This window comes from Urocampus carinirostris, chromosome 11 (assembly GCF_059441175.1).
Source record: "Urocampus carinirostris isolate Australia breed hairy pipefish chromosome 11, RoL_Ucar_1.0, whole genome shotgun sequence".
Classification (NCBI taxonomy): Eukaryota; Metazoa; Chordata; class Actinopteri; order Syngnathiformes; family Syngnathidae; genus Urocampus; species Urocampus carinirostris.
Genome location: NC_142359.1, coordinates 18,292,236 through 18,307,845, shown reverse-complemented (window position 1 = coordinate 18,307,845; position 15,610 = coordinate 18,292,236). Strand labels below are relative to the sequence as shown.

Genomic DNA, 15,610 nt, shown 5'->3' with positions numbered 1-15,610 from the left:
GGGGTTAGCGGGAGACGCGATGACCGTCGAACGTCAGCAGCAACGCCGTGAAGACAACTTCAGAACACGTAGCCAATCGTAGCGTGGGACGGAAGCAGGTCGAGTTTACCGGGACTGGAGAGAAGATCGTAGCGTGGGACGGAAGCAGGTCGGATCGGAGGCAGGCAGAATCAGGTAAACAGGTCAAGAAGGCACAGGTAACCAGGAGAGACATACGGGGTACAGAAGTAATCCTCAGACGAAGAGGTCTCGGCGTAGCGTGCTTAAAAAGGGAACATAAACCAATCAGGAAGCGCACTCAAGCGCGCCAGAAGATTAACCCAGGTGGCTCCACTTAGGTAATCATGACAATGTGGATAAGCATGAGGTGCATTTATAACAACTAAACGAATAATATGATGATCAAAGTAATGATGTGATCATTAAATAAGAACTAATATCGCTAGAAAACTCGTGCAATTGTGACCATATATTCAGTGACACATTTTAACAATCTAACAGTCTGGTAAGCATGTGTTCACATGTTTTATAATCATGATTCATTCTTATGTTTTTTTATAACTGAAGTGAACATCCATCCATCCATTATCTGCACCGCTTATCCACAGCAGGGTGGTGCTGGAGCCCATCCCAGACGTCTTCGTGCAGTGGGCAGGGGACACAGAGACAGACAACTTACTCAGATGCAGAGGTTCTAATTCATGCTTTTATTGCTTCTCGACTTCATGACTGTAATTAATTGCTTTCTGGTCTCCCGATGTCTAGCATCAAAAGTTTGCAGTTGGTTCAAAATGCGGCAGCAAGACCTTTGACTAAGACAAGGTTTGACCATGTAACTCATAAATTAGCTAACTTGCACTGGCTCCCAGTCCGCTTAAAATGTGACTTTAAGGTTCTCTTACTAACATACAAATGTTTGTATGGACTTACTCCCTCTTATCTCTGCGATTTTGATTTCCCCCTATGTCCCTGCACAGAGCCTCAGCTCGAATAATGCCTGAACACTTGAGCCTCCAAGAGCCAAGAAGAAGTCTGCAGGCTCGAGAGCGTTCTCCATCCGGGCCTCGGTGCTAGGGTATGCTCTTCCTCCGGAGATAAGATCTGCAACCTCAGTGGAATTTTTTAAATCTAGACTTAAGACCCACTTCTATTCAATTGCTTATGATTGATGCCCACCTTATACTTTTCTATTCCTGTCTATTTCCGACTGCCTGGCTGGTGGTGATATAAGGGAGAAGGACAATTTGAGATGAGTCAGCGGACTAGTGTTTGGACCTGAAGCACGTCAACGCCTGCATCGACCAGCCGGCAGAGATGGGAAGCTGCATCGTTTCTGTCATGCACTTTCTGGACAAATTTCAACATACTACCTATTGTTTTCTATTATTGATGTTCACTATGTTTTGTTTACTGTTACCCAATGCTAAATCTAATGCACCCTGGTCATCCTGGAAGGGGGATTACCACTTGTGAGGCCCCTTCTCAAGGTTTCTTTTCTCCTCGTGCGGAGGTTTTGAGTTTTTCCTTGCCCTAATGTAGAATTTAGATCAGAAGATGGTGTAATTAAGGGCTATACAAATAAATCTGACTTGACTTGACTCGCTCTTTTACACCTAGGGACAATTTGAAACAGCCAATTAACCTGACATGGATTTTTTTTGAGAACCGGGAGGAAACATTACCAGACTACTCCGAAGTTACACCAATTGTCCGATTTTTGAAATAAAAAACAAGAAAAATAACTACAAAACTCTTTTTCTATGGTTGATGTGTCTATGACTCTTTTCAATATATTTTTAAATGTCTGACAAACTGATTTTAGACCTTTAAACATTCACCAAGAGACATTTTTTTAAAGGGACAGTGAGTGTTATTTGAGCGCTAGATATCGCTGTTCATAGTAGCACAACCAAAAACGGGTGCTAAAAAGCACAAAGAAGAATACAAACTATAGAGTCTAAAAGTGACCAAAACGCACTATTTTACTTCTCATTTTTCTGGCTGGACATTTTGAAGTTTTTGGCTACCCGTAGCAGAAAGATGGCAAACAACTATGTCAGATATTTGAGGTAAGGCTCAAGTTATGTCAAATAAATGCTTTTTTGTAGAGTATTTCGAAAATACATATTTTAATAATAGTTTGTGTATTTCATTGGAAACCTTTATTCTTTTTACAAGTATTATACAATTGCCTGTACGTTTTTGTCGTACAAAGTACTTTTATTATGCATTTTAAGACGTGTACGACGTACAAGAAAATCTTTCACACCTCGGGACAATTTGAACCAGCCAATTAACCAAACATGCATGTTTTTGGAAAGTGGGAAGAAACATACGGGGAGAACATGCAAACTCTGCACAGGAAGGCTGGTAGCTGGATTTAAATCAATGACCTCAGAACCGTGCCACGGACGCGCTAACCTCTCAGCTGCCCCCAGAAGTCAACATTTTCATAAATAAAACCTATTATTACTAACAGCTATATGACTACAAAAGAATACAAGCTCTAATAGCAAAGCATGGAAACGGAACTGAGACAAGAGAGGAAAAAGAATCCATTCACAAAGCAAGTCAAAGAGTTTGTTTAATTGCAGCTGCAACTCAGAGCAGACAGCGAACAGTACAAAGATATTGTCTTTTGTTTTTTTTGAAAGTGCATCATTTCCTCATCATTGTGCACCACATTCAGGTGCAAGTTTCCCGAGAACAATCATACGAATAAAGCATTGCACAATCCTGTCGCCTGATGTGTGATGAGAGAATGCAGTGCAATAAATAAAACAGGAAGGAATCGCAAGAGGATTATCCGTGATTCGTGAAGGCAACATAGATGTCGAGTGGAGGTCTTGCCTAGTCGTTGACGGGCTCCCAAGTTGGCTGCTGCAGGGTAGAGCAACGTCCCGCCCTGGAAAATAGAACAAAGTTCGATAAAGGCCTCAATCAAACCGGGAGTGATATCCCTGATATTTTATCCGTCTTATCGTTCGTACTGTGTTTTGAAGAGGATTTTTGGACCTTGGGGAAGGGCTCAGTGTTATCACCCGCCAGCGAAGGAGGGTGTTGATAATGTTTTTGTTTGGGATCTAAGTATGTATAAACATCAGGATGCAAGCCTTCACGGGGCCCTTAGCAAGATTAGATTTTGGGGCCCCCGATTACTTGAGAATTTCTATACCTACTAGACCTCATTCCATGGACTATTCCAGGGCTGGGCAACTATTTGGAGAACTATTTAGCACTATGTGACATTTTACACTTCTTTTTAAATATATTTCTTTTATCAACTTGGTTTTGAAAATATTACAATTAGAGCAAAATACTATAATAGGTTCCTGTTTTAAGCACTTCATTTGTTATCTATTTTATTTTAGGTTTTTCTTTTAGTATTTCTGGAGTCAAATTTTTACTGAAATTCTGTCGGTTTATTTGTTGTTAATGTAGCTTTATTTTTGTACTATTTTTGTAGTATTTCTGAAGTAATTTTTTGTAGCATTTTGTTGTATTTCTGTAGTACTTTTTTTGTATTTTCAAAGTATATATTTTTTTGTTGGATAGCTGTAGTATTTTTGCAGTATTTTGTATTATGACAGTAGTTTTATGATTATGATATTTTTGTGGTATTACTGTAGTATTATGTTTTTTAGTGTGTTTGTGCTATCTTTGTTGTATTTTGAAGCATTTCCTTATAAGACTATTTGTGGTATATCTGTAGTATTTTTGTAGTATTTTTGTTGTACAGTGTTGATTGATTGATTATTGCTCCAGCGAAGGTCGGGGGTACCTGTGCGTTGAGCCGACCAGATGAACCAGGTTTTTCCAATGCTGGCGGTCTTTCTGCACTTTTATTTTTGTAGTATTTTTGTAATATTTCCAAAGGAAAATTTTTGTAGTATCGCTACAGGTGTAATTTGCAGTATTTCTGTTGTAAACCTCTTGTAGTAGTATTTTTGGAGTAAGATTTTTCTAGTAGTCTTTTATAATATGGTTTTATGTATTGGTATTTTTTTGGTATTTCAGTAGTATAATTGACGTATTTCCAAAGCAGAATTTTAGTAGGATTTTTTTGTAGTTTTTTGTAGTATTTTCGTAGTAGGATTTTTGTCATATTTCTTTAGTATTTTTGCAATATTACTGTATTTGTTTTTTGTAGTACTTTTGGAGTAAATCATTCTGTAGTACTATTTTGTCATAAAGTATTACTGTAATAGTATTTTTGTTGTAATTCTATGAAAAAAAAAAAAAATTTCAGAACGAATTATATGAGGTCCCTGTTTTTGAGGATTTAGTATTGTAGTATTTTTGTTGTATTTCGGTAGAGGTATTTTTGAGAGTACACACAAAGTGACAGTGGGGGATAAGTTAGCCACTCTTGTGGGCCCCCTAGTGGCTGCAAAGCTTTAAGCAGCCGCTTAGCTCGCTTAGCCTTGGCCCCGGCTCTGGTCGTCAACAAATACAGCATTGTGGAATGGAGATTAGCTTTGGCGATAACCAGGGGACTTGATTAATGCCACAGGTCAGTGTTTGACCCTCGTTTTTATCTTGAGCTCCTCCCAGCATTGCCTTGAAGGCTACATAGAATGATCTGGCCTACGTGCCACGAGTGATTTAGACAGACATGGGACCAAGTCACACATGTGCAAGTCTCAAGTAAGTCCCAAGTATTTTTTTCTTGGGCAAGTCAAGTCAAGTCAAGTCACAGGCTGTGTCAAGTCAAGTCAAGTCAAGTCCTGTAATAGGTCAAGTCAAGTCCAAGTCAAGTCACCTTTGGCGTACTGTTGTAATTTTAGCTTCAGAATCTGATCTTAATAAAGTGAAAGGCAATATATAAGAAATCAAGTAATCATCCTTGGCTAATGTGCCTAACCTGTAATAAAATATTTGTATCCTAAATACTCATGTTCAGTAAAATACATCATAGACTCAAACAAACAGTGATATCGTCAGTATTTGGTATTTATTGACAGAAAAAGTGATCTGTAGATCGAAACCCAAACTTTTACTTTTTTTTTACTTTTACAAAGTAACAATAACAGCTAAAACAAATACTAACTTACAGAGGATTAAACTGTCACATTTCTCTTGCTCTTTTCTTTGCAGATTTCTCTCTCACACGCTTTCTGTCACTCACTCAAACAGTATATCCATAAGTCAATCCCTTTTTATGAGGAAACAAATAACAGCTAAAACAAATAGCTTATTATTATTAAACTTTGTTACATTTCTCCTCTCTCTCTCACTCACACACTCACACACACTCACACACTCTCACTCACTCACTCACTCACTCACTCACTCACTCACTCACTCACTCACTCACTCACTCACTCACTCACTCACTCACTCACTCACTCACTCACTCACTCACTCACTCACTCACTCACTCACTCACTCACAATGACACAAATTAACTCACTCACTCAGTCACTGTATATCCATCAGTCATTCCCTTTTTACAAGGTATTGCATTTGCAAAATAGAAGATTAGACAGGGTCTTATCTGCAAGCCGAGCTCGATGGGGTCTCATAATGATTCCACCATGGCTGAAGACTCTTTCCACTGGGGAACTTGAGGCTGGCACTGACAAAGCTTTCATTGCAACAGGAAAAAGGGCAGGGAGGACAGCCCTGTTTGCGTCCCAGAAGGACAGACAAGGCTGCCCACAACAAAGAGAAAAATAGTTATTTAGTTGTGTCTCTGGGTTGGTGGTTGGGTCCTGCTTGCGGCGTTTTTTGTAGCCTGAGAATAGGCCAGTGCTGTCTTCTTGCTGGCTTTCGCTTTCCTCCTCTAGGAATTCAGGACTCTGGGATGTTGTGTGAGGTTGCACCTCACGTAGAATCAGATCTAATTAAAACAAAGAAAAAAAAGGGCAAGCGTAAGATCTCATGAGCATTATTCAAAATTGAACATCCACAGTTTGATACGCTTGCAAAATCATCTCTAAAATGGATTATAATACTCATATAACTGTTTTGAATTACATTTCCATAATTTGATAATGGTGACACGCCTAAGTGTACATCACGTTAAAAAAAAAAAATCCACTGACCTTTTACCATGTCAACAATGTTATTCTTGACATCATCGGTGACAAGCACATCATGCTGAAGCCACATCATGGAGAAAGCCGGGTCCAGGACAGCTGACCTGATGTAGACTGGGTCTGCAAATGGCAGCTCTTCCCCTGATGCAGCTGACAACATCTTCACATTAACGAAGATTCCCCGGAACCGTTTCTTCAAAGAGAATTGCAGGCTATGGATCATGCTTCCCAGGAAGCGCACTTGCGGCTTGAGTCTTTCCAAGTGGTGGTTAAGAGACAATACACAGGGGAGGACAGAGCTAATCGTCACAATCTTCTCTCCCTGAGTAAGATCAGTGGCCTCTGCAAATGGCTGTAGCACATCACAAAGTTCCTTCATCAAGTTCCACTCCCTAATTGAGAAGACCAGCTCACTGTGTCCCGTGTTCTGAACAACACTGCACAAGTCCTGGTGACTGAATGAGAGCACTGCCTTGACTTGTCGGAAAGTTGAATTCCACCGTGTGTTTACAGCAGCGGGTATCCCTCGCTGATCAAACTTCTCCTCAAACGCATCTTTAAAGGTGCTGGATGTATGCAAGAGAGAGCTAAGCTTGGAGCATTTTGCAAAGGAACTGTTCATGATCCGTGCATCCTTGAGACCATCACCAACAGCTAACTGCAGAGTATGCGCAAAGCATTGCTGACGTTTAGGGCTTCCTCTGTTGATTGTGCGGTCCACAGTCTCCCAGTCACCTCTGGAGAGGTCTTCCCACAATTCTTCATCATCCAGATTGTCATCATCGGTTACTTCGTCATCTTGATCCTTCGGAAAACAGACTGAAAATGCTCGCTTCATATTCGCAGCATTATCACAGATTATGAAGTCGAGTTTTTTCCGAATGCCATAATCCTCACACAGGGAATCAAAGGCTTCAGCAATGCGCTCTCCTGTGTGAGATCCCTTGAATCTGCTGCATGCCAGCAGGTATGACTTCAGCATGACTCCTTCTGAGGTTGTTAAGACATGGCCAGTGACTCCCAAAAAGCCGCGCATCCTCCTATCTGACCAAATGTCTATGGTAACCGACACATGGTCTACACCAGCAAGAATCACTTTGATCTTTTCTTGCATGTCTGCAACAAGTGATTCTATTGTTGAAGTTATTGTTCTGCGGCAGATAGGCTGGTATTTGGAGTCGACCACAGACATGAAGTGCCTGAAATGTTTATTTTCCGTCATTGAAAGGGGCATGCTACATCCAATCACAAGATCTGTAACAATAGCATTGGTTATGGACTTCTGTTTGGGATGATTTGCTGAATATGCTTCCAGAGGACGAGACTGGATGAACTGTGATATTGCAGGCTGTGTAGTATCAGTGCAGGCGTTTCTTGTCCTTTCATACTCTGCATATCTGTGAAGCAGATGCAAAAACAAGAATGAGATGTCCTGTATGGTTGGGCAGACATGAAATCATGACATATGGTTAAAAAAACAGTTGTTTGAAACTTTCTGTATTTTTTTTTTATCTATCTTCTGGATGATATTACTTAATATCAAATCAACTGTAACTGAAGCTTTTACCACATTTTTTTACTTTTTTATGCTCATAAAGCTGGTATATCTTAACCATGTGATAGTTAATAAATAAAACAATTTATTTAACATTTCCAACCATGAAATCAAAATTTTTAAAGAAAATAATGAGCTAATATTTATTTTTATACTAAAAAGTTACTAAAAAAAAACTACAAAAAAAACTTCCATAATTGTCGACTTAGTGGTCTTAATTATAAGATTGGATTAACATTATTGTCACTATTTGATTTGGAGACTACTGGCATAACTTTTGATCTAGCCTGCACGATTGAGGCGGTTTTAGCGTGATGACGTTGTAGTCTGATTGGTTGTAGCATAGTCCAGTAGTACACAGAGGCATTTGATCAACGCAGCCTCTCGGATGGTTGGCCAGACTAAACTCGTGTGATGAGTTTATCACACGTTTATCACAGTTTATTAATAGTCGCGATAGCCAGGCTTTATTGTTGCACTTTTATTGCACTTTATTGTTGTCAATGTCTACGCATAGGACAGTGTGGAACGTAATTTCGATTCCGTTTTATGTCAAGTACATTTGAAGGAACTGGCAAATAAAACTGACTTTGACTTGACTATGTACGATCAGCATGCCTGTGAAAAAGAGCGGATCCCCCTGCAGCTGCCGCCAACCCCACACTCTCCCCAATCGTGGAAGGTGCCCTTTTGCCAACACTTCCAAATTATATGCAGATTGAGACTATAACATTAAGGCAAAGACACATTTTTCAGGGATGTGATTTTTCCGCTAATTCGCGGAATTCCGCTTTCGCTCCAAAAATAAAATTTTAAAATTTCCGATTCTTTTAAATGGTAAAAAAAACGATTTCGTCTCGACAGCGTTCCATTTTAGTGTTTCCGTAACTGAAATGAAACGTACTTGCGATTGGTTGAAGTCTCCGTGTTGACCAATAAACGCGCTCCTTATAAAGGCGTAGGAGTATGCCATTGTTCATTTCTCACACGTTTTTGCCGAGTGTTTAAAGAAAGATGTCCGAGATCGAACGCAAAGATGCTCCGCGAGTTAAAGAAATTGCTAAGATCGTAAAAAAACAAGTTTCGATCGGACTGGTTAGAGAAGGAATTATCTACAAATGTTGGTGACCCCGACGTGATCCAATGTAGCGAGCAGAGACGGGAGTCGTAAGCGGAGTGTCAAACAAAGGTGCCAACGAAAGCTGCTTTAATGACATTTAAACTGGCGATAACAAAACAAACACGAGAGTGGCTAGAACCGGCCGAATTAAGAGTCCCCCTAGGAACTCGCTAACTAAACAATGGTTCCGTGGGTGAATTATGTACAACCCACTACAGTACTTTCATTTATAGATAACATCTTCTTCTATAACAAAGACATTTATGGTATGTTCTAATATGAGTTACTTTTCATTTGGTCATGATACAATTATTTGTTCATGAAATTTGAACTCTTCAACATGATTTATGTGTTAACTTAGTAATCACATGAGTTAGATATGATGATATTCTCAGTGATAGTTTTTAATAGCAAAGGCAGTCCAATGTTTTTTAATGTGACTGATTTTGAGTTGACTTAAACTGTAATTTTATATGGGATAGTTCAAAATACATTGAAAATGTATGCTGTTGTTTTGTCTATTTCTTTGTCATCTGAGTGCATTGAAAGTACTTAAAAACACGGAAAACCCATGACCTCCGGGGGGCTTCGCCCCACTTCTCCCCCCACCAGGGCACTGCCCTGGACCTAGCTGGGTGCCCGCGGCCCCCAGACCCCCGCCTAATTTTCAGATAATTTCACTTTGGTCAAATCACATCCCTGATTTTTGATCATGTACAGTGCACGTGTCCTTCTCAACTTCACCGCTTAGCCTACCCTATTTTCTCAATTAGACAGCCCGTTTATCCGTAGCTCCTAGCTCAATATGCCTGGCTTGTCTTTTGCGTTACCCGTTGTAGGATAGACGAGGCACTATGAGCACAAATGCATTCGTTTTACTCAAACATACTGCAATGTTTATAAAAGTAAATGAATGAAGCATCATTGACGCAGGTTACGATAACCTCTCGTCTCTGCATAAGAATGTCACAATGATAAACTGAAACCCCCCTGTGCAGCGGCTAAATCGCCCTGCCGCTCACTCTTAGCTAACAACCAAAGAGTAAGCAACTGGACTTTTTAGAGATTGAGCTGTAGATGTTCCTCATGGAAGTTCCTCAAGCTCAAATTAGAAGTCCAGTTGCCTACAACTAAACTGTATGGATAAAATGACCTGGGTGAATGACAATATTCACAGACATTAGCCAACATCCAACTCACCAGATATTAACACATTGACAAACAGATATTAACACTGACAAACACTTACTGGGCAGAATGGCTCTTCAAATGTCGGATGAAATTTGAGGCGGTGGTCTGGCTGTCCGAAATTTTCCCGTTGCAAAATTTGCACTGCGCTGTTCGCCGTTTACCTTCTTCACAGAAGTTTTTGAAGCCAAAAGTTACTACCCTCGGAGCAGACATGCTGACTTCAGGTGGTTGCCGTGGAGGTGTGTGGCGCATGGGCAGAGTGGGCGTGACATGAGAGCGTTTCTCAGCCCGCATCCCGTACTGTAATTGTCATCATTATTTAAATAATGAAATATATATATATATATGAACACGCAAGTCATTCAAGTCATCGTGGCTCAAGTCAAGTCAAGTCCCGAGTCTTAGATTGCCAAGTCCAAGTCAAGTCACAAGTCATAAAAACAGCGACTCGAGTCGACTCGAGTCCAAGTCACTAAGTCTCAAGTCCCCATGTCTGGATTTAGATAATGAACAAACCCAAAACACATTTCTGAAAGTGAATATGTTTGAATTTGTGGGCCAGGACCAGGGTTGGGTAGGGTTACTTTAACTTGATTACTTTCAATTACTTTTGGATTACTCCAATACCAAATATGCTAATAAAAGACAAAAGAAACTAAATATGAATAAAATTACTAAATTTTGTGCAGGCTTGGGGAGTAACGGAATACATGGAACGGCAAAAATGATGTTGGTGAGCTGTTTGGATTTATTTTCATTTTGTTTCTGTCGCATTTTATGTTCGTTTTGCCGGAGATCAAAGAGATCAAAGCCAGGAGAGAAAGCTTACCACGTGTTGTGAGTCACATTCAAAGAAGTTCAAGACAGGCAAGGGACGTAATGGTGAGTTATGCCGGCTTTATAGTTTTAGGGTTTCTTGTTTCAGACTTATCATGATGTTTCTCTGATGAGTATATATTAAAATGGTCCGCATATCATACAATCCTAAGACTTTAAGCTTTCCAATAATGAGGCATGACATATTTAAGAGACTGACACCTATTTGTTTACCAAATAGGTGCTGGAAGGCCACTGGCGGGCCTTCAGAACGTTGAGGGGTTAAGGTACCATATAGTATTAAAACTGTGTGTACAGTACTGTATTTCTTTGTAAATATCTTGTGTTTCAATATGAGCACATAGTCAGATGCGGCTTATGTATGTACAAAATGTTTTGTAAAAAGGTACAGGGTGAGCCTTATAATCAGGTTTGTTTGTTTGTACATGATTCAAATTGAATCTTTTCTTCCGGCGCCGTCACGAATGGCAGCCACTCCAGCAGCTCCCGTGTTATTTTCGATTGTTCTCGATTGTTCTCAGCTCAGGGATGCTGCTGGAAATGTGAATTTCCCTTCGGGGATGAACAAAGTATCTATCTATCTATCTATCTATCTATCTATCTATCTATCTATCATTTTATTCATATTTAGTTTCTTTTGTCTTTTATTAGCATATTTGGTATTGGAGTAATCCAAAAGTAATTAAAAGTAATCAAGTTAAAGTAACCCTACCCAACCCTGCCTAAAAATACAATTTCGCCTGGATGGATTGATATACAATTCGAAAACCGCAGAAACATGACCAGACTTCCCCGGATTTACGTCAATTGTCAGGTATTTGAAATAAAAAACAGGAAAAATAATCGCAAAACACTTTTTCTATGGTTGATATGTCTATGACTCCTTCCAATATATTTTTCAATGTCTAACAGACTGATTTTAGACCCTTAAAACATCAGCCAAATGACAGTTTTTTTTAAAGGGACAGTGTGTATTATTTGAGCACTAGATATTGCTGTACAGAGTAGCAAACAAAAACGGGTGCAAAAAAGCACAAAAAAGAATACAAACTATAGAGACCAAAAGTGACCGAAACGCACTATTTTACTTCTCATTTTTCTGGCTGGACTTTTTTAAAAGTTTTTGGCTACCCGTAGCAGCAAGATGGCAGACAACTATGTCCGCTCCTTTTAGGTAAGGCTCATGTTATGTCAAATAAATAAGATTTGTAGAGTATTTAGAAAATACATGTTTTAATAATAGTTTGTGTATTTCTTTGGAAACCTTTGTTTTTACAATTATTATACAATTGAATAATATATTGTAGACTGAAACATAATAACCTGTTTAAGGCATAAACATTCGTTTAAAAAATAAAAGTCCTATAAAATCACATTAAAATACAATACAATTTGAAAAAGCGAATGTTTAAAGAAGTTTTGGCTCCTTATTATAATAGATATAATATTTAACAGCAGATTTCCTATATTTAGCTAAACATTTTCATTAAAAAAATAAGATAAAAAAGGAAATACTTAAAAAATGGTAAATCAATCATATACATAAGTGTTTGTTTACATTGAGTTCCCCGAGTAAAATAAACTATAGTGGAAATTAATTGAATTGTTGTTTTTCTTTTTTTTTCTTTTCTTCTAATGCCCACAATAAGCAAGTAGGTGCCTTGCATGGCTGACTCCCTACTGGAGTGTGAGTGTGAATGGGTAAGTGTGAAGCACATTGTAAAGCTTTGGAAGGTCTTCATTGACTTGAAAAGCGCTATATGAATGCAAAACATTTACCATTTACTTTTACAATAGCAGTTGAGATCAAATCTGGGTAAAAGAAAAAAAGACCCTCAGTAGTCGTTTTATAATTAACTTGATTGTGAGCCTCCAAATAGACCCCAACCCTCCAGCTTTATGCCATTCATTTTACTTATCTGGCCCAGTGAGAATATTTTTCTCCCGAGTGGCCCCAAACTAAAATGACTTTGACTCCCCTTCTATGGCGGATTTATTAAATGATAATTAATCGTATTTATTCCACAAAATTGTGCAACTAAACGGAGCATAGCTTTAGTAGAAATGTCACTTCTAAGCAAAGGAGAGCTCCATTGGCTATTCTCCACGTCCAGTACCTGCAGAGTCCGGTTGAGCATTCGTAGTTGTTCTGGCAAAAAGCCCCGAAAGGTTTGCTGTTCATGATCCTCCATAGCGGGCTCATTCGCGCTATTCTATTGTGCGGCGAATTCGCATTCTGCTCCCGGCCGTGCAATGGAATCGAGCCCACCTGCAACACAGATTTTGTTTTCATTACAACAGGATTACAATTGAACATACATTGTCTTTTTTTCCCAACAAGTGCAAATTTAAAAACAATCGGAAGTCAAAAAGTGCTGGGTGCGGGGGAATAAATATACACAAATAAACACCCCAGCTCGACTTTATATGGTTGGCTATGTGTGTGAGTACTTCAAATCATACACAAACAGCAAAAAATTAAATAAAAAACAAAACTATCTGGCACGCATCAAGGACACTTACTCTTTCAAGCTTTGATTAGAGCAGGCATCTAAAAATATATGTCCCATGGGATAAATCTGGCCCGTTGGATGATTTAATCTGGCCGTCTGTAAATTGTAAAGCTCATTTCTGTCAAAAGTTATGATTTGTTTTTTTAGATACAACCAAAATGCTCCTTCACACTGCTGTAGAGCAGCAAAAGTTTAAAAGAGCTGACGTCCTGTCTGGTTTCATCCTTCCATTATCTCACTAGGGTTGCAGGGGTGCTGGAGACCGTCCCAGGCATCTTTGGACAGTGGGCAGGGGACACCCTGAACTGGCTGCCAGCCAGTCATAAAGCACACATAGACAGACAACTCACTCGCTTCACACCTAGGGACAATTTGGACCAGCCGATTAACTTGACATGCATGTTTTTGGATTGTGGTAGGAAACCAGACCCAAACCCACACAGGCATGGGGAGAACATGCAAATTCCACAGAGTAGCTGCGGTAGCTGGAATTGAACCATGGGGCCTTCACACCATGGGGTAGTCAAGTCAAGTCACATTTATTTGGATAGCCCTTAATCACAAAAATGCCTCAAAGGACTGCATAGGATTACAATTACACCATCGCCTGATCTTAAACCAACATGCGGGCAAGGAAAAACTCAAAACCTCAGGGTAGCGCACTAAACCATCCAGCCGCCGTGCCAATTCATGTTAAAGAATAATGTGCAGTATTTTCTCAGATTCAATTTGTCCATTTTAGTAGTTTCATCCGATGTTATTGCCCGATCACTGTTAAAACTGAGGCGAGCATACTTAAATTCATAAATTTCACTCAACTTAGTTTAGGTTTGTGATGTTTGTGGAGAGTTGCTTCAGATGTAAAGCTGTATCGACTCAAATGCTTAATGGTAACTGGTCTGCATTTAGATAGCGCTTGTTAACACAATCAATAACAAACATGAAAATCTTTGGTTTCCCCATCGTTTGTGAATTTATGGGTTTTGCTTAGAAAAGATCCCTTCTCATATGTGATTATAATTTGTCCGGTAGACTACAAATGTAGACTCAATAATAAAGCCAAAAACTGAAAAACAAAGCTAAATAATTGAAATTTTTTTGCTGATCTGGCCCACTGGGAAAATAAAGTCTGGGTCCTGGCCCCGAGCCTAACCGAGGTTGACATGCCTGGATTAGATGAAACCATTTTTGGAAAAATTGCGTGGCAGACCCTCTCAAAGTGTACTTATTTTTTTCTAGTTTCAGAAAGCACACAGTGTTCTTGAGCCACAGAGAAACGGAAGGGTGCCTTAGAGATTTCCAATGCAATAACAAACACTGCCTTGCTAGCAACGACTTGAAGGCTATAATATCCTTTTGGGTGGGATTCAATGCGGTACCAGTGCCTGTTTCACTAAATATTGCTATCAATAGGAAAGGTTGTAAACAATAACTTGCTGTGTTATAAATGGCCCTTCCAGAAGTGATACAAATTGGTGGAGCTGTAGAACAGATGACTAAGAATCCAGAAGGAAGAATCGCATTTATCAAAGCTATTGAGAAGATCTGCTACAGAATAGATCAGCACCCGGCGACTTCGGCTTCGTTCAGGTGGGACTTACCTGCCGGGAGAGAAGCAGCACCATCAGCAACAGGAGGCCGAGAGAGAGTTTCCCCTGAGAGACGCCTTTCTTCTGCATATCGATTCGCAATTTGTTTACCCAAAAAATGAAATGATAAAAAAAAACAGATGATATGAGCCTGCCTCTAGTCTCTGTGGAGGAATTGTACGGCGGCTGCAGGTTTCATTTGCTGCTCCGCCTTATAAAGACGCACCAGTCCGCTGGTGGCGCATGTGCGTGCATGCTCGTGTCACTTTTGTACTAGGTCATCACCCGCTCCCTCACTTTTGGGTTAGGGTTGCGGGGGTAGTCACCTCTGTGGCCTAAATGGGACTCGGTGTTTGCAAACACACACACTTTACCCTCATTCCTTGTGTGCACAAGGAGATAAGGCGCGCACACGTGAGGCCGGTTTTAAAATGTATGTGTGTGTGTGTGAGCGCACATTGGTGAAACTATCTTAAGAAGTGAAACTTTGTACCTGGTTGCAGTTAAAATCCAGTGTAAGAGAAAAAGAAATGCCGATCCATTCTTACGATAAATCACGTCAGGGCTTTTCGTAACAGGGATATTTTTGGTTGGGTTTACGTAAGCATATGTCTGCTCCGCCAGATTTCCACCTGATGGCAGCGATACCATTGGCAGCATCTCACTGTTGACTCAGACTGACCTTCAACACAAACATTTTAGGGCCTGAAAAGGGACTTTGAGTCCCTCAATGTGGACATAAGGAGACCACAAGGGGATGTCTG

The 15,610-nt window shown here is 39.8% G+C and overlaps 2 protein-coding genes across 2 annotated transcripts; both read right to left on the bottom strand.

Moving 5' to 3' along the window:
* Positions 1–2,566: 2,566 nt before the first annotated feature.
* On the bottom strand, positions 2,567–15,106 carry leap2 (liver-expressed antimicrobial peptide 2). Its single transcript, XM_088348039.1, has 3 exons — positions 14,859–15,106; positions 12,862–13,013; positions 2,567–2,905 (listed from the first exon to the last, which is right to left on the bottom strand). Exons 1-3 carry the CDS (start codon positions 14,934–14,936, stop codon positions 2,851–2,853), a joined length of 285 nt encoding a protein of 94 aa, XP_088204165.1. The 5' UTR covers positions 14,937–15,106; the 3' UTR covers positions 2,567–2,850.
* On the bottom strand, positions 5,001–8,845 carry LOC148356618 (zinc finger BED domain-containing protein 4-like). Its single transcript, XM_088348038.1, has 3 exons — positions 8,501–8,845; positions 6,048–7,438; positions 5,001–5,842 (listed from the first exon to the last, which is right to left on the bottom strand). Exons 2-3 carry the CDS (start codon positions 7,273–7,275, stop codon positions 5,451–5,453), a joined length of 1,620 nt encoding a protein of 539 aa, XP_088204164.1. The 5' UTR covers positions 7,276–7,438; positions 8,501–8,845; the 3' UTR covers positions 5,001–5,450.
* Positions 15,107–15,610: the final 504 nt, after the last annotated feature.